The following is a 24,336-nucleotide window of genomic DNA, read 5'->3' on the forward strand; positions in this document are numbered from 1 at the left end:
TCTATTTTAATAAAAGAAAATAAAATTAGGGGCACCATATTTTAAAAAAGAAAAAGAAAAAGAAGAAGCTCCGTTACAAATATATTTTAGGAAAAAATGATGTTGTGAATAGTAATTATGTAATCTCAAATTTCATAAGATTCCTGCGTCATCTGAAACCTAATATCTAAAAGCTTTTGTAAAAATCATGAATCATATGGTTGGAAATTAAAAAATTCCTATATTTATAACTCAACTTTCAATTTTTGAAAAAATTACTGTAGTTTCAATCCATCTAGTTCTTAGATTTTTTGTTTTTTTAACCAGAGTTTGATCCTTCGACATTATTTATAAAATTTAAGATCGTGAAGTGCCATTGTTATGTGCCATTAAGCTGTGATGGTGATGCATTGTGATGAAGTGTTCCAGTCAATTAAATTATGGGAGAGGTATGTGAGGGGCACCATGAATGGTTCACAACAGCAGAATATGCCAAACACGAACTCAGTACCTAAATATACAAAATACTTAGGTCTACCCCATTAAACATTTCTTGTGTACCCACTTATATTTATCGAGAAAATTATCCATAAATTGCAGGTAAAGAAAATTAAATACAGAGAGGTTTCAAAATATCCACATTTACAAGTTAAATTTACATATTTATAAGTCAAATTTAACAATGTAACTTTACAAGTCATGTCACCAGAGGCCTTTGCAGCCTAGTAGTATGGAATATGGATGTTCTCTTTTAAGTGGAACATCGTGGGTTTGATCCTACTTATAACCTTCAACTATTAATTTTTCCCGTTAATTTAAAAGAAACATTTATAAAACATATCTGAACTGAACTATTAACATGCTTGGTTTTGACATAGTTCTGAACAAAATGTGAGTTTAATCAAAAGCCACTCTTAAACTAGCTTAATTAAACAGGCATGTCTCTTTCACCTAAAGGACTTGTAACTTAAAGGTGGTAATCATAAATTAATGAAGTGAGGAAGCATTGTTGAAGAGTCAAATAAATGTTCTTTTTGGGACCACTTTTAATTAAAGTGGATGTTTGCACGACGGGGATGGAACATTGCCAAAGTACTATCATTTGTATAATTGGCATCAAAGCAGTTGGATTTTTCATTCAATTGAATCCAGAAAAAAAAAAAAGCTTTAAAACATAATAGTCAAAGAATTGAAAGGGCATCAAGGAAGTCCAGATTTTGCCACAAGTAATATTTTGCAAAATTTGGAAATAGAAAAAAAAAAATCAATGTTGATAACAATAAATGATAAGCCGGGTAGGTAAAAAGTTCTGATAAAAAAGGTAAAATAATGATAAGACAAGAACTTCCATTTGAGGCCTGCGTGCTTAAAGTTGCGTATTCACTGGAAGTGCAAATCCCTCCCTCACAATGCACAAATCACTCTCCAAATGGTCCATTGGATGTTGGATTGTCATTCATTAGCGTCGTTTTCCCCTTCCATGAGAGAAACCGCTTGCTAGTTTCTTTTATAAACCGCTTGGAATCTCCAAAAGCCCTTATTTAAGTAATTTGAAATAAAACTCTTTATATGTACTTACTTACATTGTATTTCACAAATCATGGTTGAAATGGTGGTGACGATGAAGTTTGATAACTGATAAAGTTTGATAACATAAATAAGAATCCGTTTTGAAAATATTTTCATAAAATAAGCATATATGATATGAGGGCGATATGGTCATTTGGTCAAATTTCAAAATTTCTTTTGTTGAGGTGATTATTTGGTGCCTTTAAAATTGAGGTGTCATTTTATTATGAATTATGATTTTCCATTTCAACAATCAGACTGCTTTTTGCTAGAATAAAACAGTTAGACTACTTAAAGTTTATCTCACATTGAAATTATTTTCCAAATATCCTCTCAATTAAATGATTCTTAATTAATAACTTCTCTGATATAAAGAAAACTAGCAAAATCCAGAATTAGGGTTTTGTTTTGTTTTTTCCTTTGTTTGAAAAGGTTTTGTTTGTTTATCTGTCGGTGATTCTCTCTCTGGTTGCATCTTTCACACCAACCTGATCACTGTATATTTTTTTAAACAATGTGTTCCCTTGACATAATGACCCAAAAGATATCACATTTCTAATCTCTAATACTATTTTTGGTTCTTGACATGAAACTCAATTAGTTAATTAAAAAAATTTAAAAAAATCATAAGTTAGAAAAGAAAAAAATATAAATAATTTAAAATAATTTTTAATGTCCCAAACATTAGGCAATGGTTGGAGGTAATATTATGTTGTACTACTTCCGATCATAATTATAAAAACTAGTTGACTAATTTGAAAAGATTAAAGAAAGAAATTGAGTTAGTTATTATAATAAATATGTGTTGTTTTTTCTAAAATATTTTTACTAATCAAGTATATTAGTTAGAATTACTATTATTAGAAAGACTACTTTAAAAAAAATACATAAATATTAAAGAAAATGAATTAGGATATCATATTTAAAATAAAATTAAAGTGAAACAAGTTTTTATATTAATTATTGAAACTAGTATTTTTTATTCAATGTGTTCGTGTTGTTTCGCTGCCGAGCCGTGAATCTGAGATCATTATGACTATTAGATGCTCTATGGGAATGATGAATCAGGGAATCCGATTATAAAATCCTCAATAAAGGCTTCTTCTTTAAACATTACAATCATTCAATTCTACCCAACAAGCCCCCAAACTCCTCCTTGGCTTTTGCCTTCTTTGTATTACCAGGTACCTTAACTGAAAGAGGAAGGAAAGTGAAACCAGAGCTGTCTCTTACCACACGGTTCTCTGTTTCTCTCTCTACGTACGGCCATTTCTTCTACCGGAAGCTTCGTATATCCGTTCATCATCTTGGTCCCATTACAATACTGATCGTTATTGGAGTGAGAGGGAAGGAGAAGAGTGTTACAGAGATGGATGTGGGGAGAAGAAGAGGTGGTGGGGCTAGAAGTAGTGTGGTGCCGGGGTCGGTGTGGAGAGCAGGATGAAAAGTGACGAAGTAAAAGGGGGGTTAAGGTCTTTAATGGAGAAGAAAGTCCTGAAGAAGGAGGGGATGGTAGGAGCAGATTGAGAAGAATCTCAAATGGGAAGAGGAAGACCTGGAAATCGGAGAGCTCTGAGGGTTTCGATAGGAATCTAATTCATGTAGCTCGACGAAGATCATCGGAGACACTCAAGAATTGCGATGAACTGAGCAAGGGCCTTAGTGTTTCTTTAGATGGAATTAAGAAGAACCCAATTCTTACCAGGAAAATTTCTTCGTCCGCGGAAAAAATCGAGGGAAGCCCCATTCTCATGAGAAAGCTAAGATCCACATCCGCTGAGGAACCGGAAACAAATTCGAAGCAGCTGAAGAAGTCGAAATCAGAATCTGTTAATCAAAATGTTGAGGATGTCGATGGGCTAGGTGACGGAAATGCGGAGAATTCAATTGTGCCCAGGAAGGCGAAATTAGTACCGGACGAAGTTCTAGATGAATCTAAGAACAAGACTAATGGGGTTTGCAAGGATTTCGGTTTGTGTCAAGAAAAGAGCATTTCAATCCGTTCAGTAAATGCAGGCGTGGTAAAAAATCCTCCTGAATTATCGGTGAAAGTTGATGGCGACATTATTGCTGATATTGACGACGAAGCAGATGAAAGAGATGAAATAGATGAGGAGATGAAGATGGAGAAGGAGAATGTGAAGGAAATCAATGTTTCAGAGCTCAAGACTGTGAATGAACCGCAACACAAGAAGGTTCTGATCCAAAGGCGATTTCAACATGATGAAAGGCCTGTGTCAATCCTTCGTACAGCGAGACAATCTTCCCCAATTAAAAGGCATTCTACAATTTACAACAGTTTCAGCAAATCTCATTCAAGTATGTTCTTTCAGGTTTACATACATTTTTGTTCTTTCAATCTGTTTTTGGTGCTTCTGTGCTTGTCACTTACAAGGCTGACTAATTCTTACTCTTGATTAGTTCCAACGGCTGAGAAGCACCATAGCCTTCCACATACCCAGAACAGGTTGCAGAGTCTAGGTGATGATCTATCTATATTTCACAACCATGGAACTGGAACTTGTTAAAATTTCATTCAATTTCTGACAATTATTCTACGCATTTTTCACTTCTCAGTGGATTTAATCATGTGGAGAGAGGTCTCAAGATCAGCATTTGTCTTTGGGACTGGAACGTTCATCATAATCTCATCTTCTTACCCAAAGGATATCAATGTGAGGTCAGAAACAGAAGTTCACTGTACACAAAATTTATTTTAATGTTTCTTGTGATTACATATATTCCTGTTGTCTCAGAACAGAGCCCAGAACTGACATACTTTAATCGTTGATTCTACAGCTCTATTTCCGTGATGTCCTATCTTGGCCTTGCTCATCTCGCTGTCATCTTCCTTTACAGATCCTTCATCTGCAGGTAATAACCTAAAAGAAGAAATGATAGATGACAGAAATTTACGAATAAAATTCCATCTGACTCTCTTTGCTGGGGTTCAACTTCATAATCAGGGGAGTTATAAATTTTGATCGCACAAATCATGTATTGGGAGAGGAAGAAGCAATTTGGGTAATAAAACTGATTCTGCCTTATTTGAACGAGTTCCTGTTAAAACTCAGAGCCCTCTTTTCTGGTGATCCTGGTACCACCATGAAGGTAATTTTTACTATTATTAATTAAGACATGTTAATCCAAATTTGTTAGACGAGCGGTCGTTTAAATCGTCTATATCAACATAAAAACTGTAATAAATATTCTGTTTATGAGTCATGAATAGTCTAATTTATTGCTTTGAAATTTTTTTGTGGAAATTGAATCTAGATAGTTTGAGTTGATTGAATTTATTTTATTAAAAATAATATATTTTGTCATATTATACTTGGTTTTTATTTTATTCTGTTATTATATTGAGCTTAAATTTCGATGTAATTATTAAGAGTATTCTCCAAAAAAAAAATTTCTTGGGAAGAAATTACAGTTAAAGACCTCAGGTTACAAATATTCTTATTGAAGGACTTTAAAATTTAAAATTACTCAAAATCTTGGCTTAAAAAATTTTTAGTTTGAAATCATAAACTGTAAATTTCCTGCACGGTTTAAATTTTTGTCTTTATACAGTAATTTGCAGCCTACACTCCTCAGCTCAAGTGTAATTTTTCTAATATTGTACAATGAATTACAGATGGCAGTTTTGCTCTTTGTTTTAGCCAGATGGGGCAGCTCCATAACTATTTGGAAGATGGCCAAATTCGGTAAATTTCCATGAACTTGCAAATTTCGCTGGATAGAGTTCATAGCTTCATGCAGAATATAAGTACTTACTACTACTTAATTAAGTTAATGTTGTGGGGGTGCCTAAGCCTATTCCCATAGACTCTCTGCTCTATTTGACTTCATCTGTAAGCAAAAAGAAAATGAATCTCACAAGTATTTCACTCGGTTACGCAAAGTTGCTTTTTCTTTTTCCATCGCTTGCACTGCCATACTGACATATGCTTATTTTGTTTTGCTCTCTGCCTCAGGCTTCTTTGTTGTCTTTATGGCGCCAAAGCTTTACTCTCTCTATTCTGCACAGTTAGCTTCATACGGTAAGCCCCTGACTGAATATAATGTACCTCTGATGTCAAATTATTTGAGTAACTTCAAAATACTTCTCACATTTTTTTACAAATCAGGATAAATTTCTTTACATATTTATTTGTAGATCCTAAAAACACTTTAAAAACATGTTTCTGTCCGATTTCTAACTCTATAACTTTAAGTTGTAAAAAGGCACAACACATTATTGTCACCAGTGCTTCATTGTGCATAATGTACTGTCTGACTCTTCAGTGTACTGGTTCTTCTTTCTTAGGCCCACGGCAAAGCCGTTTTGTCTGTATCTATCTATCCATGTCGGCAGTTCTGAGTTTCTCTATAAACATAAAAAAAAATCTTCTATTCCTACAGTGGGACTATTTTGATTGAAGAACATGTAATAATGTTTCCGAATAATGATGATTGGGGATTATATTTATAAGTAGGTAGTTTTGGTGATGATGATGATGATCAATGGAGAAACGTAAATTTGTGCAGCAAATTCTTGGGTGAAGCGAGTGAGGGAAGGTTGGGATTCATGTAGTCACAAGAAAGCAGCGGGTATCGGCATCTTTGGCCTTGTGTGGAATTTGTCATCAGTCGTTGTTCGCATCTGGGCAGGTAAGAGCACAAGAACTCCCTCTAATGTAATTTAAGCACTCTGACGTTCAAATGATGCTTAAATGATAGAAAGACTTAACAAAAGGTATAAAAGTGTGTTTGTGACTCATTTGATCTCTAATAATTTTTAGAGATCCAAATCTGACATCACACTGCATTTCAGGCGTATCTAAGAATCAAAAGCTCTGAGTACAAAGGGAGGCAAATGAATGTGTGAACTTGACTTACAACTTCAATTATGCAATCATACCGGCATTAATATACCCGTCATCTGACTTGTGACTTTAATGCATATCATGAAGTCTCCTTTATTTTGTTTAGGTTGTAAGAAACGGTTGATTGTGATGAGTAGATGATTTAGTATCCTCTGCTTGTTGTATCCATTAGCTTTGAGTGAGTAATGGATTGATATTATGAATTTTGCAGTTTTTCTGCTAATAGTAGCATTAAGATATTATCAACAAAATCAAATGGGAGGAGATGAATGGGGGGAGGAAGAAGAAGAAGAAGCAGCATGTGAAGAAGTTGGAGTTGGAGGGCATGGACCCACTTTTCTTCAAACAAATAAACCCAAGAAAGCATTTTAAGGGCAATCCATGGCGGAGTTGGTCCCACATTTTGAATGTGGTGTTCCAATCTCAGGTACTTCATTCAACCATGATAGCAGGATCTGAATCTCTCACAGCTTCTGATAGTGATAAGTGATAGCAACTCACAGTGTTTTCTTTTCCCGCTGTAAATTTTTGTTAGTTAGAGGGTTATTTTGGGTAAGGAAATTAGGAGACGTTATATTATATTCTTTTATCATAAAGAATGTTGTTCCGTGGTAACTGCTTAATTATATTAACTTATTAAATAGCTTCCAAAAGCGAATTCAATTTTCTGATCATCAGTTTATAACGAGATGGATATTAACATATGTGAAAAATATTGTTTTTATGTTAACCAATATTTAACAATTTAATTATTATTATGTCATAATTAAGTAATATGGTACTGCAATGAGTGTTTTAGAATTTAGACGCCTGTATCTGTCAAAACTGAAACCTATAAATATGATATCCGTATTTTTTGTATATATAATTAATTTTTCTTATAAGTTATATGTAATTAATTGATGAACGCAACAATTCAACCTTTTCATTTTCACTAGATTTTTGCCTGAAGGTGTTTTTTTTTTTTTTTTGGACCAGAAGAAGGAGTTGTTGATGTTAGTAGTTTTTGAAACGAAAATAACCATCCATATTCAATCATGTTAATAATTAGTTTGTTTTGGAAAGTAGTAAGCATCAAATGGGGAGATTAATTTATTAAACGAAATGAAAATAGATTGATTTAGTGCGTTGCCAAAAAAGAAAATAGATTGATTCAGTAATATTACATGTATACACACAAATATCTATAAAGATAGGATTAGATTTCCCTTTTATTTTTATTTTTTTTTGTATTCTTTTTTTGTGCTCACAATATTCTTCCACTCAAATGATAATAGACTAATCTTTCAAGATATTATCAAGCGCCATAGTAGAGGCCCTTCCCAACAGTGTTTGTTCCATACACACCATTCTAAAGATCGAACCTAAGATATGATATTTAAGGTGCACAAATCCTTTTTATTTGGATCAACACTTGTTGATTTCTCTTTTATTTTTATGTTCAACAATTTTGTCTTCCAAACGTTAAGTGTCATTACCAGCACCATGGTTTCGAACAAAAAATAAAACAGCAAGTATGGGCTGGACAGTGTGAACAAGCGAATGTAAATCCGCCCATTAAACATTACTGAACATGCTACCGTTTCTGAATAATAAAATCAATTATTTGATAATCACTATTTTTTTTTAATTTAATAACCATCACTAATGACTAATGCACTGAAAACATTAAAATTTTGCTCTATTTAAATTTAAATTTAAATTTCAAACTAGTCCTAATTACAATTTTGAACAAATTAATAAACAGATTGCGATTAGACATTTGGCGCAAAAAAGAAAACACATCCACCGTCCCGCCCTAGCCACCGAAGACGGAGAGAGGCCCAGAGACCAGATCGGCGATTCAGAGCCACCCCCCGATTTCTGCAATTTAGGGCATTCAACTCATCCATTTCACGCCTTCGGCAACTCGATAGGTATGGGTTCTCTTTTCTCTCTCTTTCTTGAGATTTCTGACTTTCCCACCCTAACTAGAAACTTCTCATCCCTCAGCCTCGTCCCTATCCTCGCCGCCGCCCACCTTCCTCACCATCGCTCTCTGCGATTGTATTGGTCGTCCTTAGTTCTGGCAGAGCACAAGTGGAGAACCTTGGCACCTCCTCTCCAGTAATCATCCAGTGGTCTCGTCCTTCACCTCGTCGTCCTCGCAGTCGCAGCCCCCTCTGCTCGTCTTCGCCGTGGTTGGTACTGACAAAGGTGAACTCCAAATCCTCGTCTTCACCGTTCTCACCGTCGCTCACAGTCGTTGGAGGTAATGTTCCATTCTTCCATAATGCTCACTGATTTAAACTTCTCAATGATGAATGTTCGTTGAATTAGGATTCTTGTTGGTTTAGAATGTGCAGGATATGTATAACACATTGTGAATAAAGGTTCACACCTTCGAGCATAATACTCACCTTGAATTCTGAATTTCACTTGCTAATTTGGTTTATTGGGTGGGTATGACTCAGATGAGTCTTGTGACGGATTCTCCAGTAAATTCTTCCAGCAGTGATGACTTTATTGCGTATCTGGATTCTGCGCTAGATGCAAGTTCACCAGATGCTACGCAATTGAGTAAAGAAGCTGAGAATCAAGATGAATCTGAGACTATCAGGTGCTATTTACAGTCTGTTTCATGTTGCTATTTGTGATACTGGAATGAGTTGTTGTTTAGCTTTGTCCAATTTTATTTAGAGTACTGTGGCAATTTGGACCTTATTTCATGGTTTTCTACTTGCAAGCTGTTTCATTTTGTTATATGTGATACTGATCATCTATGTGCATGGTGATTATTCTTTTTTAATACTCCTGGCTTTTTAGGGAGATAATGATATTAAAGACAAAGCTTAATAAAGTTTCTTGACTGTATGCTATTAGGTTTTCTTCTCCAATGAAAACCTAATATTGTGATACCAATCGCATTGTTGTTTGTTATGTTTTTATTATAGAACCTGATAACAAGTATCCAAAATAGTTTCTCCTAAGTTTTGTCCTGGTGTCAATTTTCTGGTTTTTCTATTTTACGTTTTTGTCAAATTACATTGATTTCTGCTTCAATTCATAAGTTTATAAACTGATGCAGAATTAAAAGACGTAAAGTTGAAGGCATAGGGGAGGCTGGGGGGTCTACTTCACAAGGATTCGTGGAGGAGAGTTTAGGTGAGTTTGATGGTCTTATTTGTTCTGTTCATTTACTTTGCTGAGCCCAGAATCCTTCTCATTGTAAGCACAATAAAATCTGACCTCCTGGAGTTTTTCTGTGCGTTACTTTTAGATTACAACTTGGTCACTTTTGCTCAGAAATCTTATGACTTGGAGGTTTTTTCCCTTTTTTGTTGATTGTTGTCACAGAGGTGACTGTGAAGGAAGATGCATGTACACATCCTGGTTCGTTTGGAGATATGTGTATACGTTGTGGACAGAAACTAGATGGGGAAGCTGGCGTGACATTTGGGTACATACATAAGGTATGGATAATCTAAATTTTACTTTTTAGGGTGAAATGTTGCTACACTGAACAAATTGTTATTGTTGATCATGACAAAATTTCATGATTTGATTAGCCGATGGTTATGGCTTGTGATTAACATTCAAGGGAAAGTCTATCTAACCGGTCTTAGTTGAACTGTCATTCATTGATCAATAACTATGGTGGAAATTTTTTTTGAATTTACAGGGATTGAGACTTTATAATGACGAAATTTCTAGATTGCGCAATACAGACATGAAGAATTTATTGCGCCATAAAAAGCTGTACTTAGTTCTTGATTTGGATCACACTTTGCTGAACTCTACTCAGCTTGTTGATTTGAACTCAGAAGAGGTGTATTTACTGAACCAGGCAGATTCTCTGGCAGGTTATTATGTTGACTGTGTTCTTGCCTCTGACAACTATTGTTTATATTATTTGTATATACTGGTTTTATCTATGCATGATGAAGAATTTTCTTTTTCTTCTGCCTTTACTGTTTCTATTGAGTATCAAGCAATCTACCTTGCTGGTTGTATTTCTCATTATAACATTGAAGAAGCCTTGATATATTTCAGCCATTTTATTTGTTGGTGACCTTGATATTGCTAGGACAGAATGGTAGAAGAACGAATGTGCCGTTTTTAATTTAGGTGCTGAGTGCATTGAGATCAATATACTCATCCAGTCTGTGTACAATTCTGATAATTGTATCACTTTGAAAAATTTTGTCCAATAAGCTTGGTGAGCGATCAGAAACTGAGGACACCATTTTTTATTGAGACCTGAGGGTATTTCTCCCATACAGATGATGATTGGCATCCATCACATAGAAAAACAGAACTTATGAATATTCATTAGCATGTTATACTGAATTTGTAGTTTGATAAAGTGGGATGCGCCAAATTTGTGAACATCTTAATTGTGTAAATTTATCTTTTGACACCCTTCCATTATTTCATTTCATCTTGTGTCCCAGTCTTTTCATCACTTTTTATATTTTGTTTTTCATATATCTTGCCTTTCTGAATCTTGGCATGATGAAATGAATAGATGTGTCTAAAGGCAGCCTCTTCAAGTTGGATTATATGCATATGATGACCAAGTTGAGGCCTTTTGTGCGCACATTTCTAAAAGAAGCGAGTGAGATGTTTGAAATGTACATATATACCATGGGTGATCGGGCCTATGCATTAGAGATGGCTAAACTGCTTGATCCAAAGGGAGAATATTTCCATTCTAAGGTGATTTCTCGAGACGATGGCACTCAAAAGCATCAGAAGGGTCTTGATATTGTCCTGGGGCAAGAAACTGCCGTTCTTATTCTTGATGATACAGAAAATGTGAGTGTATTCCAATTCACTTGCAATTTTGATTTGTTTAATTGTCATGTTTTAATGAATGGGTGGTTGTCCTTTATTGAATGTTTTACTTGTTTTATAATTAATTAATCTAATCAATGACAGAACCAAAAAGAAGAGGGAAATGCCCTTTTATGCTATAGTATACTGCTGTTTTTTTGGTGTAAAACTATCTTATCTTAAGGGAAAATTTTTACTACTTGCAGGCATGGATGAAGCATAAGGACAATCTTATACTGATGGAAAGATATCATTTCTTCGCTTCGAGTTGTCGACAGTTTGGTTTCAATTGCCAATCTCTCACCGAGTCGAAGAGTGATGAATGTGAATCTGATGGGGCACTCGCAAGAATTCTCAACGTGCTCAAGCAAGCCCATCACACGTTCTTTGAGGTATGTTACTCATTCTGTCAATGTGTGGTAATTTCTGATCTATGCTGAACTATTGGAGCTGGGATCCTTTTGTAGGAACTTAAAGATGATCTTGCAGACCGAGATGTGAGGCAGGTAGTTTATGTCGTTCCCATAAGTGGGTTGTGCCTTCTACATTTTGATGGTGGAAACTAATTTAATTTAGAAATTCTTTCAGGTTTTGAGAACTCTTAAGGGTGAAGTATTGAAGGGATGTGTGCTCGTATTCAGCCGGATAGTTCATGCCATGTTACCGGCTCTTCGGAAGATGGCAGAACAGATGGGGGCCACATGTTTGACAGAAGTTGACTCCTCAGTGACACACGTGGTTGCAACTGATGCGGGGACAGAGAAGGCGCGTTGGGCAGTGAAGGAGAACAAGTTTTTGGTTCATCCAAGATGGATAGAGGCTGCAAATTATTTTTGGCAGAAGCAGCCTGAGGATAACTTCACCCTCAAAAAGAAGCAATAGGGGCCTTCTTTTCCACTCTGTTAAACTGTTTTTTCTTGTAGTTTGCTTAGATGTTATTATAGCAACCCCAGGTTTTGATCTAATTGTTAACAAATTAACATTTATCAATCCACTGAATACCACACGTAGCTAGTGGGGATGTTAACGGAGTCAATGCAGTATTTTCTTGTGGGAAGATGTATGCTGATTAATCATGCTTGTTTTTGTAGATGTCTTTCTTTAACAAAACTTAGTTCAACCTTCAGCCCAATTAAAGTCTAGTTGGCCCCAAACATTCTGTCGACTGGATTGAGTGGGGTCCCATAATTGGTCTGTGTTGGGCATTAGCGTGTTGGTTTGGTAGCTTAGGTTGACTTGATTTCACTATGGTTGAGTATTACGAGGTTCAACACATTAAGATTTTATGTTGAGCTTTGAGGATATAAAATACTATATTGGGGAAGTTGAATCCGAAATTGAATCATATAATGATTTGTTTTTGAAAGCAAAATTCTAGTGATTTTAAGAAATTATTTATAAAAAAAAAAGTTGAAATACATGCTTTTACCACTTGGTGAAATACGTACTATAATCTGCCATATCCTCGTTCCCATCACATCTAATTTTTAATATTGTTCTAAATATTTTTGTAGTTTCTTTAATATTGAAAACGTCGATTTAAAATTTATTTACATGAGCAGATCGCGAATTCACTTAAAGGATATCGAAATGTCAATCAATATGTAATTAAATCCTAAATTATATATATATATCCCACTTGGCAAAATGATGATGATGGCATAAGATCTTTTTATTGGTTGCTATTGTTTCTTAATTAAAAGTAATTATTTCAATCTCTTAATCTAAGTACACGATTCTCATTTACCTCAATTTTAGGAAAAACAATTCTTGAGATGCCTATAGTTTTCTTTAATTTTTAATTTGGTATCCAAGTGTTTTTTTCCCTCCTTATTAAATTATTTAATTTTACTCTTTTAACATCATTAATCTCTTCTATTATGACAAAAGGAAAACACTATTAATCTCTATAACTTTACTCTATTAGATTTATTAGACCGTGTACAAAGCCTAATTTTGTTAACAAAGTAAAATTAAATGATTTAATATAGAGGAGAAAACCCATAAGGACTAAATTAAAAATCGAAGAAAACTATAGTTTATTATTCTACTTCAACTTCTTCCCCTCATCATTAGATTATACACTCATTCTTATTATTATAAATTAGATGATGAATCTCGCGGAGTCTAAAAAGAATAAATTGCATAATACTACCTCCGGTCCTAATTATAAGATTCTGTTTGTAATCTATAAATGGGGTTTTATAATTAGGACTGGAGATAGCATATTTGAGATGATGTTTCTATATATACTAATATATTGATTTATATTGATTCCTTTGATCTTAGCCATATTCAAAAATATTTTTTATAACAAATTATTAATTAATAAAGTAACCATCAACTTTGGAAGCATTTCTCAATTTTCCTTATTATATATATATATATATATATATTCCAAGCGCATGCTCTAGAAAATTTGAGAGAATTATGGTGTTGTCATTTTCAATCTCTTAAAACGTATTATATATATATATCAATACTATATATATTTTTATTATTAGCATATATAAAAAATAGTGGAGACCATCACTTCTCATGTTTCTTTGTCTTTCAATTTAAATAATATTTATTGACCATCACATTTTATAATGCATGTTCATTACAAATATTGATACATATGAGCTACTCATTTTGAATTTTAGAACATATTGATCCGTCCCTAATGAGTTGGGATGGGTCGGAATATTTAATAAGGTTATATACATGATTAAATATAACATAAATTAAATAAAAAAAATTTAATTCATACTACTTCCGGTCCTAATTATAAGAGCCAGTTGACTAGTTTGACGAGATTAAGGAAGTAAGTTGAGTTAGTTATTTGTCCTAAATAGGTGTTGTCTTTCCTAAAATATCCTTATAATCAAATACATTGACTAGAACTATCATTATTAGAAGGACTACTTTGAAAAAAATATATATAAATATGAGAGACAAAGTGGATTGGAGTCTTATATTTAAGACCAAAATAAAAGTCAAATAGGGTCTTATATTAAGGACCGGTAGTATTATTCTTATACATATGGTAATGCATATGGATTAAATAAGCATTTAATCATTAGAGAGCTTATATCTATTGATGGGATATTGCGAATATTTTGCTTTCTCAAAGCATGTCTGCCCATCACTACTATATAAAGGGCTTCCCACTTGAAAAATGCTTAATTAGACTCTAGTAGTCTAAACTTTAGGTGAGTTCTTAAAATCCGACCAGAGATCCTACTGGGCAGTCTTTTCATATTTGTTTCGTTCCATTCAGATGATTCTCGTGGCAGATTCTGCAGTAAATTTATCCAGCAGCGATGACTTTATTGCATATCTGGATTCTGCGCTCGATGCAAGTTCGCCATCATGTAATAAAGACGTTGGGAGTCATTATGAGTCTCAGACTATCAGGTTGCTAAATAAATCTAAGAGACATAGGGTTTAAGAGCTCTTGTTTTCACAATATATTTAACCAAAAATTCTGCGCTATATAAAACTCGTCGAATAATGAGTTAGGGTTTCTTATGGCCGTCTATATTCAATAAAATTTATTATTTAGTCAATTATATTAAAGACAAAACTTAGTAAAGTTTCTTGACTGTATCAATTTTATGGTTTTTAAATTTTCAGATTTATAAATTACTACCTCCAGTCCTAATTATATCATTTGTAATTTATAAATGATATCTTATAATTAGAATCGGAAGCACTATCACAGAATTAAAAGACGTAGAGTTGAAGGCAGAGAGACGATCCACGGGCCTACTTCACAAGGATTTGGGGAAGAGAGTTTGGGTGAGTTTGATGGCCCTTACTTGTTGTCTTCATTTACCTTGCTTGCTGAGCCCAGAATCGTTCTCATAGCTTTTCTATGCATTACCTCTATTTCTAGAAAGAAATATTATATTAACTTCTAAGAAATATGTATTAACTTTACATATATTGCTTCTTTTTTTTTGTGCATCTAAAGCACCCCTCAAACTATTTTAATCAAATATTCATATCGTTTATGTTGTGCGCGAGATCCTCCTTCTCTTTTAGACCCATTCACTAACCTAAGAATATGAGATAATTTAGATACATTTGAATCTTCTCTTGAGCAACGTGAGATTTTACTTTTGACACACCCACCTGTATTCACAACAATTTTCATCACTTTTTTTAAAAATATATGTCGCCTTTCTAAATCATTGCATGATGAAATGAATAGATGTGTCTAAAGGCAGCCTCTTCAAGTTGGATTATATGCATATGATGACCAAGTTGAGGCCTTTGGTGCGCACATTTCTAAAAGAAGCGAGTGAGATGTTTGAAATGTGCATATATACCATGGGTGATCGGGCCTACGCATTAGAGATGGCTAAGCTGCTTGATCCAAAGGGACAATATTTCCATTCTAAGGTGATTTCTTGGGATGATGGCACTCTAAAGCATCAAAAGGGTCTTAATATTGTCTTGGGCCAAGAAAGTGGTGCTCTCATTCTTGATGATACAGAAAATGCAAGTTCATTTCAATTCACTCCCAATTTTGAGTTGGTTAGTTGGTTTTTACGGGGTAAAACTATTTTTCTATCTACATGAAAATCGTCTACTACTTGCAGGCATGGATGAAACATAAGGATAATTTGATACTGATGGAAAGATATCATTTTTTTGCTTCAAGTTGGCGGCAGTTTGGTTTCAATTGCCGATCTCTTGCTGAGTCAAGGAGTGATGAATGTGAATCTGATGGAGTACTCGCAAGAATTCTTAATGTTCTCAAGCAAGCTCATCATACATCCTTTGATGTATGTCACTTTCATTCTTTAAATCTTTGGTAATTTCCGATCTATGCTGAACTGGGTTTAGCTGGGGATCCTTTTGTAAGAACTTAAAGAAGATCTTCCAGACCGAGATGTGAGGCAGGTAATTCATGTTTGTTCCTATTTAACTGTGTTTTGCCTTTTAGATTTCGATGGTGGAGATTCTTTTAACTTAAAAATTCTTTCAGGTTTTGAGAACTCTTAAAAGTGATGTCTTGAAGGGATGCGTGCTCGTATTCAGTCGAATTGTTCATGTTATGTTACCGGCTCTTCAGAAGATAGCAGAACAGATGGGTGCCATATGTTTGACAGAAGTTGCCTTCTCAGTGACACGTGTGGTTGGACCTGACGTGGGAACAGAGAAGGCACGTTGAGCAGTGAAGGAGGACAAGTTTTTGGCTCATTCCAGAGGCTGCAACCTATTTATGGCAGAAGCAGCCTGAGAATAACTTCTCCCTCAAGAAAAAGCCATTGGGGGCCGTCTTTTCCAATGTATTAAACTGTTTTTTTTTTTTTTGGGTCGTTGTTGATGTAGTTTGCTTGTAACTTTGATCCCTCAGACTTAACAACCAATTGTTAACAACTTAACATTCATCAATCCCACTAAATCCTATTATACATAGCTAATAGGGAGGTTAATTGAGTCAATATAATATATTATGTGAGAAATAAACGGTGATGGGTCCTATAAAAATATTTTGAATTCAATTATATACATAATGTCCATTGTGTGAATATGATATTTTCTTAGGGGAAGCTGCATGTTGATCAAATTATGTTTGTTTTTATTTAGCCAATGGCTTTATCTTAATGACATAAAAATTTTCTAATAAATGTAAAGCCATGAGTTTGATTCCAAAAAAATCGTACTAGATAGAGTATTTGGGTTCAAATTTACACCATGTGGGCCTAAGCTAGGGTTGACCTGGCCCAAAATTCTAGATTGGGTTGGGCTAGGCCATAGGATTCTTAAAATGAAAATTAGGCAAACTAAATCTGGAGCCAGCCTTAATTTGTCTCAAGAATTAACTCAGTCCAATCAGAAACAGACGAAAGAAGATCAAATTGCCGTTGTTTTCTTCTTCTTTTTTGGGCATTAATACCGCTTGCCACCGTAGTATGTAGATTTAATTCCACTATTTTTTAGGCTTTATTGAGTTTTATCCACAGCCACAAAGTCACATGTATCTATTAACCAATTTTGTTGTCTCAAGTGATGTGTGTGGGTGTGAAGAGTTGCTGTCTGGATTTGTTCGGTTATACATCCCTTTCCATTGTTGAAATGGTCCTATAACATCCCAAGAATTTAAAGGTATCTTGGTTTGCTTTATTTGTATGTCTTTTCTTTGTTATCATCTCAAATTAAAACTTCGAGCTGAGATATTACCTCCTGAAAATGATAAACAATATTTTTCTTTGAAAATATTAGTGAAGAGTTCCTGTTTGAAAATTTTATTAGCTACAAAGATCTGAATTGGAGTACTAGTTTTTTTTTAATATGAAATCTTGCATAATACCAATATTTTCTATGTATAAAAACACATTAGGTTCTTTTGACTAATAAAATTTTTAAATGAGATTGTTTTTCTACCCATTTTATCAGTTTTCAGGGTAAAAAAAAAAGGAGTATTTGAGCTAATAATATCGTTGCCGTTGTAGGATCAAATAGTGACGGAAGGTTTGATAATAAGCTTTTTTTAAAACAATAAAATTGTGAATTCGTGTAAAACACTAACATGATTTTACTACTATTTATAGAAGTTCTTGTATACATCTGATTGTTTCATATATTCCATATTTCTTATGTTTTTTATTTTCAAAAACTTGTCTTGTTTTAGAAATCCAAAGTAAGGTATGATTAATTTTTTCAAAAAAAAAAATTATAGCCTCATTTAGTAATCATATATTTCTTATTATCTGTTTTTTTTTTCACCTTTTACAGTTTCTTATGTTTATTTCATTTTCCATTATCTCCTTTAAATTAAGAGATGCAATTAGAGCATGTTATTTTAGTCAGTAATATAACACAACATTTTATATTTATTAAGGATTCCTTAATCTCTATGTCCTGAGTCATAACCTGAAAGAACACACACACACACAATTATAAAGATTCCTTTAATTCTCTTTTGAAGCTTTTGCTTTAGGCCGTCAATTCTCTTTCTAACTTTATGTCACACAAAATTGAAAGAATAGAGACATGTGTGCATATTGAATAATCAGACAGCCAATTATGTTTATTAATGTTTAATTTGAAACCATTCATATTAAACGGAGAATATTAGCCACTGTTTTTTCATCAATTTCTTTTTATTTTAATTAATTAGAGTATTTTCTATGACTGGAAATTGGTAAGTAAAAATTGGTTCGACTGATGAAGATGTGACAAGTGGTGGAGCATGGACCAGCAGCTGCAAGTAATGATAAAGAGATTGAAATCTCACCAAAACCACCCAAACTATTCAAAAATGCAAACTAATAATAAAAATAATATCTCTTCATTAATTCATTGCTAATTAATGACCTCAATTTTAAGCAATCATTAATTAATTAAAGCATGCGTTTTAACCGTGACTAAATTGTGGCGTGAGAAAAATGTGCTGGGATGATTACAGAAATGAAATGCAATAATATTTTATCATATTGCATGTTTCTCCACCATTTCAATTCCCATAAATAATTCTTGGTAACCAGTTTTATTTTCATTATATGATTCTCATACTGCTATATTTTTTTTCATGTTATAATTACTCGTTGGAATATCCTGAGAGAATTAAATATAAATTTTAAAAATAGAAGAAAGATTTTTGTAATTAAGATAAAAATGAAAGGAATATAAATGTATTCTACTCAATGTATATGCACGTTGATATTTTTTACAATAGTACTCAGAATCTAGGGTTTTCACTGATCTCAAGGTGGGATTATTGTGGGCAGCAGGTTTTCCCAACAAGTATTTAATGTAAATGTATACTTAGAATTTGAACATAAAACTTCTAATTAAACTAATACAACCCGCTTCCCAACTTAGCCATTCATGTTCAATATATTTTGCTTTTCTTTCTCCTTTTTTTTTTTTGCAATAGTACTTAGCATGCATTAAGAGTTCTGTCTCAGCCGAGTAAAACTTTTGCAGGCAGCAAGCTCTCCCAACAAATATTTAACACAACTGCATAAATAAGCCTTGGACATGAGACATCTGATTAATAAGCTAGCTCTATACCAACTAAACTTTGGACACGAGACATCTGATTAAGCTAGCTCTTTACCAGCTAAACTATGTGTTAGTTCGTCATGGGCCTATGTTAACATTACCTTATGTTCTTAATATAAGAACTGGTTTGACATTTAATTTGATTCTAAATATAAGATACGAAACTGTTTTGTCTCTCCTATTTATCTATTTTTTTAAAATAATCCTTATAATAGTTATACGTGTTAAAAGTTTGGGAAAATCCCTTAAAAAGACGGTTTAATAACCCAAATCCCCATTTGGGCTATTAAATTTCATTAATTCCTAATTAGGTTGCATAGCCCAAATAAGGATTTAAAAATTTAATAAAATTACTGTAATGTCCTTTTATTATAAACCTAAAGAGATGTATATTATTTATCACTCCTGCCTAACGTAAGAGTTCTGAAGGAGCGAACTTGACGTCTATCATTCCAAAGTCGAAAAATCAAACAAGAAAGCAAAGGTAAGTTAGTTTTTTATATTAAGTCTTTTCATCTTAATCCTGAAAATTTCATCATGCTATCTTGGTCCTTCCTTTTCTTAGTATGGATTGTGGGCGATGGGGTTTTTGTAGGGGAGGAAGGAAAATTTGCCGTACAATAAGAAGTGCATCATAAAAATAGCTAAATGAGAGTACGGAGTGTTGCTTTTAGGATGAGTAGGAAGGTTGATGTATCTGTGTGATGCAGCGTTTACAATGAATAGATATGCATGATGACTGATTATATTTGCTTGATCGTAAAAGTTTAATAGAAAAATGCTATGAGGGTTGTGTATGTTGTTAATAGCTAAGTATAACGTGTTAAAACATGATTTGAAGTTGTTAAAATTTGAAGGTGGATTATGTTATGTTATTGTAAGAAGTGATCATGATCATAACTATAAGGGCTATGTTTTATGTCAATAGCTAAGTGAAATGTGTTAAAATCTAAGTTGAAGTTAATAAATTTTGAAGGTAGGTTCTGTTATATTGATTGTAAAAGGTGGAAATTATCATGGTTATGAGAGACACATTAGTGCTAATAGCTAAGTGAAACATGTTAAGATCTAAGTAAAAGTTGTTAATTTCAGAAGCCATATTCTATTTTGTTGATTGAAAAAAATTTATATTATATTTTGTTAATCGAAAAAATTGATAATGATTATGACTAGTTAGTAGTCCCTTTTTTATTGCAGGTTGGCATAAAAAATGGCATCTACTTCAGGATTAACATTAGCAAAAGGATTATTTTGTTATTTTCATGTTGGTGGACAATTTGTCAAGAATCTTGAAGGTGAAATTCAATATGATGGGGGGAGTGTTAGGGTAAGAAACATAAGAGAGGGTATGACACTTGAAGAAATGAGAGTATTGGAAATGACATTAATAATAGTGAGATGAAATACACAGTGTCTTTTGATCAGAAGACTCTAATAGATCTTGTTGATGATGAGGAACTTGCAAATCTTTTTCAATATAATGAGAGGAGTGGTCATGTCTATATAGCATGTAAAAGGAATGGCAATGCAGAAGAAGCAAGTGGTGATCCACAAATGTAAGTTAGTTGTTTTTCTCAAAAAAATAAGCTGTTATTTGTTAGAATATTCTTGTTAATAAAATAACAAACGTTGTGGTCATATAATGCAGCATGCATACAAGCGTGAGGCAGCCAGAACAAAGCTCTTTTTCTCCAAGAAATTTCAATAATGAACCTGAACTTGCATCTCATCAAAATGGTGTTACTTATGAAAGCTGTGGGGGACCTAGTAGCACACCATGTGGAGTACAAAGTGCACCCACACCTTTTCCTGAGTTGAACTCATTGAAATGGAAAGAGATATTTTCAGGCTTATCACAAATCTTTCCGAACGCTGATGCTTTCTACACAAATATAGTATTGCTAACAAGTTTCAATACAAGTTTGTGAGGAATAACAAAGAAAGAATGTCTGTGAAATGTAAAATCGAAGGATGTCCTTGGAAGATAACTGCAAATGCAGTAGGAAAGAATACCCCTTTCCTTCATGTGACGCGATTCAATAATGAGCATATTCACCATGCACAAGATTGTCTTCAAGTAAACCATGGGGGAAGAGCTGCTCTAACATTATCTATTATTATTGAAGATGTAAGATCACACATAGATAAGCGCCCTAGTGAAATTATGAAGACATTACAGAGAGAATATGGAGTAAATCTGACATATAAACAAGCATATGCTTCTAAATTAAAAGCAATGGAGGATATTCAAGGCAGACCAGATCAATCTTATATGCTTATACCATGGATATGTCAACGACTAAAGGAAAGTGATTCGACAACAGTTGCTGAATGGGAAGCTTCAAACAATTACATATTTGAGCGTGTTTTTATAGCATATGGTTGTTGTATTGAGGGGTTCTTGGTTGGGGCAAGACATATATTATATATAGATGGTACTCATTTAAGTGGCCCATATAAAGGAACCTTGTTGTCAGCCTCCACATATGATGCAGACAATGAGTTACTACCATTTGCAATTGCTATTGTGAATGGGGAGATATTAGAGGACTGGACATGGTTTTTATCCAAGATTAGACAGATAACAGGGTCAATTGAGCTGACCATAGTTTTAGACCGTCATAATGCTATAATAGGAGCTGTACGAGTCATATTTGGTAGTGATAGACATGCATTTTGCTATTGCCATGTGAAGGAAAACTTTAGTTCAGAATGGTTGAAAATAAATAGAGGAAGGGGAAGGACAAGTGCTAAGAGTAAGGTTGATGCACTAAAGTTGCTTGATGATATTGCTTATGCAAGACTTGAAACTGAGTTTGATAAGGCAATAGGACATATGAGGGATATGTCTCAAGAGTTATTTGAATGGCTTGTGAATCATGGTGATATTGATAGGTGGGCTTTAAGTCAATTCCCATTTAAACGATGGGATAATATAACAACTAATATTGCTGAGTCATTCAATGCATGGATGGTGAAGGAAAGAAGGCATAATGTTGCACAGTTAATCCATGAACATCGAGAAAAAGTAGCAAAGAAGATGCACGCATCAGCCATGGCAATCAGTAAGTGGAGGAATGGTGTTGGGCCAAACATCGAGGCTGTATTGATGGAAAATGTGATGAGAACTGAGCACATGTTTCCTGTATCTTATGGAGGGAATAGGGCATGTGTTCATACAGCTTATGGAGACTTAGAAGTTGATCTAGGTTTACATGAATGCAGCTGTGGAGCATGGCAAATGTCAGGGATTCCATGTGCACATGCTTGTGCAGCCATCAAGCTTGCCCATGGAAATGTGTATGATTATGTTGAGGAATGCTATAAAATTAATCTCAACAAAAGATTTATAATCGGAGCATGATTCCAGTTGTGACAATTGACATGCCAGATATTAATGACTATAGGATGGAAAATATTTTAGGCCAAACCTTCCTCCAACCACCCCGCACAAGTCGACCTCCTGGACGGCCAAGAATTAAGCGACGTGAATCACAATTCCAAAATAAGAAGACTTACTACTGTGGAACATGCCATGAAGCTGGTCGCACAAGAAGGACGTGCAAAAATCCAAACCCATGTTGAAATTTTTTTAGTCAAAAACATATTGCAAGTATGCTATAGGAATAGGGAAGTTGTTAGTTTAGAACTTAAACTTGTTAATATGTAATTGAACTTGTTATTTGTCAAGATTTTATTGTGATCAAGTTTTAGCCCAAGACTTATTGCAAGTGTATCATGAAGACATAAAGTTGTTAATTTAGAATTGAAACATGGTAATTGTGAAATCGAACATGTTAATTTTCGAGGATGCAGTGTGATATGGTTTTTGTCAATACTTACTACAAGTGTGCTATAGAGATAGGAAAATTGTTAACTACGTAGTTGAACTTGTTATTTGTCAAGGTTGTATTGTGATCAAGTTTTGGTGAAAAACTTATTGCGAGTGTGTCATGAAAACATGAAGTTGTTAATTTAGAATTGAAATATGTTAATTATGAAAGAGAACGTGTTAATTTTCAACGATATAATGTAATATGGTTTTTTGTCAATACTTACTGCAAGTATGCTACAAGGATAAGGAAGTTGTTAATTTAGAGCTTAAACTTGTTAACAACGTAATTGAACTTGTTATTTTTCAAGGTTTTATTGTGATCAAATTTTAGCAAAAGACTTATTGTGAGTGTGTCATGAAGACATAAAGTTGTTAATTTAGAATTGAAACATATTAACTGTAAAATAGAATATGTTAATTTAGAACTTAATTGTTGGTATGTTATGTAACCATAAATTGTTAATTTAGAACTTAAACTTGTTAACTATGAAATAGAACATGTTAATTTTTATATACTATGTGGCATCTAAAAAACTACAGCAAAACAATATATCAATCCAATAATTCCAAGAGAAAAATGACAAAAATACAAGGCAAAGTGGCTCCTAAACAAAGCTATCAACTTCAAATACTTCAAAACGTTGCCACCTAACCTATCAGCATACACACAGACAAACCCCTACATCCTACATTCCAAAACGCCTCCTTTTCCCAGGAAACGGGTTCTTTGGATTTGAAAGCAACTTTATAGCATCTTCACGTTTTGAATTTTCATGATGATTGACAAGCCACTGACAAAAGATCCCTCCTAAACTTGGAAATTTCTTCCTGCATACGAGTGAAAATTACATGTTAATTTACCAAGTAACATACACATTATAAAATCAAATCAACATTACAAGTCCATAATTGTACGTCTGTGTAATTTAATACAGCGGATGGGTCCCACGATCTCAACCAATATAACACATGGACACCACAATCTCTACTGCACACATAAACCAATAAAAAGTATTAATTCTTCTACTCATAACCACATGCAAAATATCTGTTAAATGATGTAAATCATAACACGTACAGATTATTTTGTTGTGGTACAGCAGCCCAAATTATATCACTCATTGGCTTCTTTCTAATCAGCTCAGGCTTAACTAAATTAATAATATCATGGAATCTATCTCTCTGCAAACACAATCAATTCAATAATTAGACTACAACTTATTCAAACAAATATATTATCAAAAAATTAATAAAGGCATAAAATAT

At 33.7% G+C, this 24,336-nt stretch overlaps 4 protein-coding genes and 1 pseudogene across 9 annotated transcripts; all 5 read left to right on the forward strand.

Annotated features, from left to right (window-relative positions):
• Positions 1-3,016: 3,016 nt before the first annotated feature.
• On the forward strand, positions 3,017-4,076 carry LOC114749610 (uncharacterized). Its single transcript, XM_028938132.1, has 2 exons — positions 3,017-3,867; positions 3,970-4,076. The coding sequence occupies exons 1-2, from the start codon at positions 3,300-3,302 to the stop codon at positions 4,074-4,076; spliced, it is 675 nt and encodes a 224-aa protein (XP_028793965.1). The 5' UTR covers positions 3,017-3,299.
• On the forward strand, positions 4,009-6,979 carry LOC114749596 (reticulon-like protein B21). Its single transcript, XM_028938116.1, has 8 exons — positions 4,009-4,029; positions 4,126-4,228; positions 4,348-4,422; positions 4,515-4,659; positions 5,186-5,255; positions 5,526-5,591; positions 6,079-6,201; positions 6,628-6,979. The coding sequence occupies exons 2-8, from the start codon at positions 4,137-4,139 to the stop codon at positions 6,786-6,788; spliced, it is 732 nt and encodes a 243-aa protein (XP_028793949.1). The 5' UTR covers positions 4,009-4,029; positions 4,126-4,136; the 3' UTR covers positions 6,789-6,979.
• A 1,502-nt stretch (positions 6,980-8,481) lies between these two features.
• LOC114749579 (RNA polymerase II C-terminal domain phosphatase-like 4) lies at positions 8,482-12,352 on the forward strand. Of its 6 annotated transcripts, XM_028938089.1 has the most exons (10): positions 8,581-8,667; positions 8,753-8,788; positions 8,870-9,015; positions 9,484-9,560; positions 9,753-9,868; positions 10,078-10,258; positions 10,924-11,213; positions 11,438-11,623; positions 11,699-11,737; positions 11,820-12,352. In XM_028938089.1, the coding sequence occupies exons 3-10, from the start codon at positions 8,870-8,872 to the stop codon at positions 12,111-12,113; spliced, it is 1,329 nt and encodes a 442-aa protein (XP_028793922.1). In that variant the 5' UTR covers positions 8,581-8,667; positions 8,753-8,788; the 3' UTR covers positions 12,114-12,352. The 6 variants fall into 6 exon arrangements, with proteins under 6 accessions (XP_028793923.1, XP_028793924.1, XP_028793922.1 ...); XM_028938090.1 differs by lacking the exon at positions 8,753-8,788 and having other exon boundaries at positions 8,482-8,667; positions 8,908-9,015; XM_028938091.1 differs by lacking the exon at positions 8,753-8,788 and having other exon boundaries at positions 8,482-8,667; positions 8,911-9,015.
• A 2,141-nt stretch (positions 12,353-14,493) lies between these two features.
• LOC114749611 (RNA polymerase II C-terminal domain phosphatase-like 4) lies at positions 14,494-21,163 on the forward strand (annotated as a pseudogene).
• Positions 21,164-21,180: 17 nt separating this feature from the next.
• Positions 21,181-22,599, forward strand: LOC114749612 (uncharacterized). Its single transcript, XM_028938133.1, has one exon. The coding sequence runs from the start codon at positions 21,181-21,183 to the stop codon at positions 22,597-22,599; it is 1,419 nt and encodes a 472-aa protein (XP_028793966.1).
• Positions 22,600-24,336: the final 1,737 nt, after the last annotated feature.

This window comes from Neltuma alba, unplaced genomic scaffold, assembly GCF_004799145.2.
Source record: "Neltuma alba isolate B1F8T4 unplaced genomic scaffold, ASM479914v2 tig00006103_pilon, whole genome shotgun sequence".
NCBI classification, from domain to species: domain Eukaryota; kingdom Viridiplantae; phylum Streptophyta; class Magnoliopsida; order Fabales; family Fabaceae; genus Neltuma; species Neltuma alba.

Coding starts and splice junctions, on each gene's coding strand:
- LOC114749610 (XM_028938132.1), top strand. CDS start 3,300: ATGAGAAAGCTAAGATCCACATCCGCTGAGGAACCGGAAACAAATTCG. Junction 3,868..3,969: donor TTTCAGCAAATCTCATTCAA/GTATGTTCTTTC, acceptor ACTCTTGATTAG/TTCCAACGGCTGAGAAGCAC.
- LOC114749612 (XM_028938133.1), top strand. CDS start 21,181: ATGTCTGTGAAATGTAAAATCGAAGGATGTCCTTGGAAGATAACTGCA.
- LOC114749596 (XM_028938116.1), top strand. CDS start 4,137: ATGTGGAGAGAGGTCTCAAGATCAGCATTTGTCTTTGGGACTGGAACG. Junction 4,660..5,185: donor ATCCTGGTACCACCATGAAG/GTAATTTTTACT, acceptor AATGAATTACAG/ATGGCAGTTTTGCTCTTTGT. Junction 5,256..5,525: donor TTGGAAGATGGCCAAATTCG/GTAAATTTCCAT, acceptor TCTCTGCCTCAG/GCTTCTTTGTTGTCTTTATG.
- LOC114749579 (XM_028938085.1), top strand. CDS start 8,861: ATGACTCAGATGAGTCTTGTGACGGATTCTCCAGTAAATTCTTCCAGC. Junction 9,016..9,483: donor GATGAATCTGAGACTATCAG/GTGCTATTTACA, acceptor AAACTGATGCAG/AATTAAAAGACGTAAAGTTG. Junction 10,259..10,923: donor CCAGGCAGATTCTCTGGCAG/GTTATTATGTTG, acceptor TGAAATGAATAG/ATGTGTCTAAAGGCAGCCTC.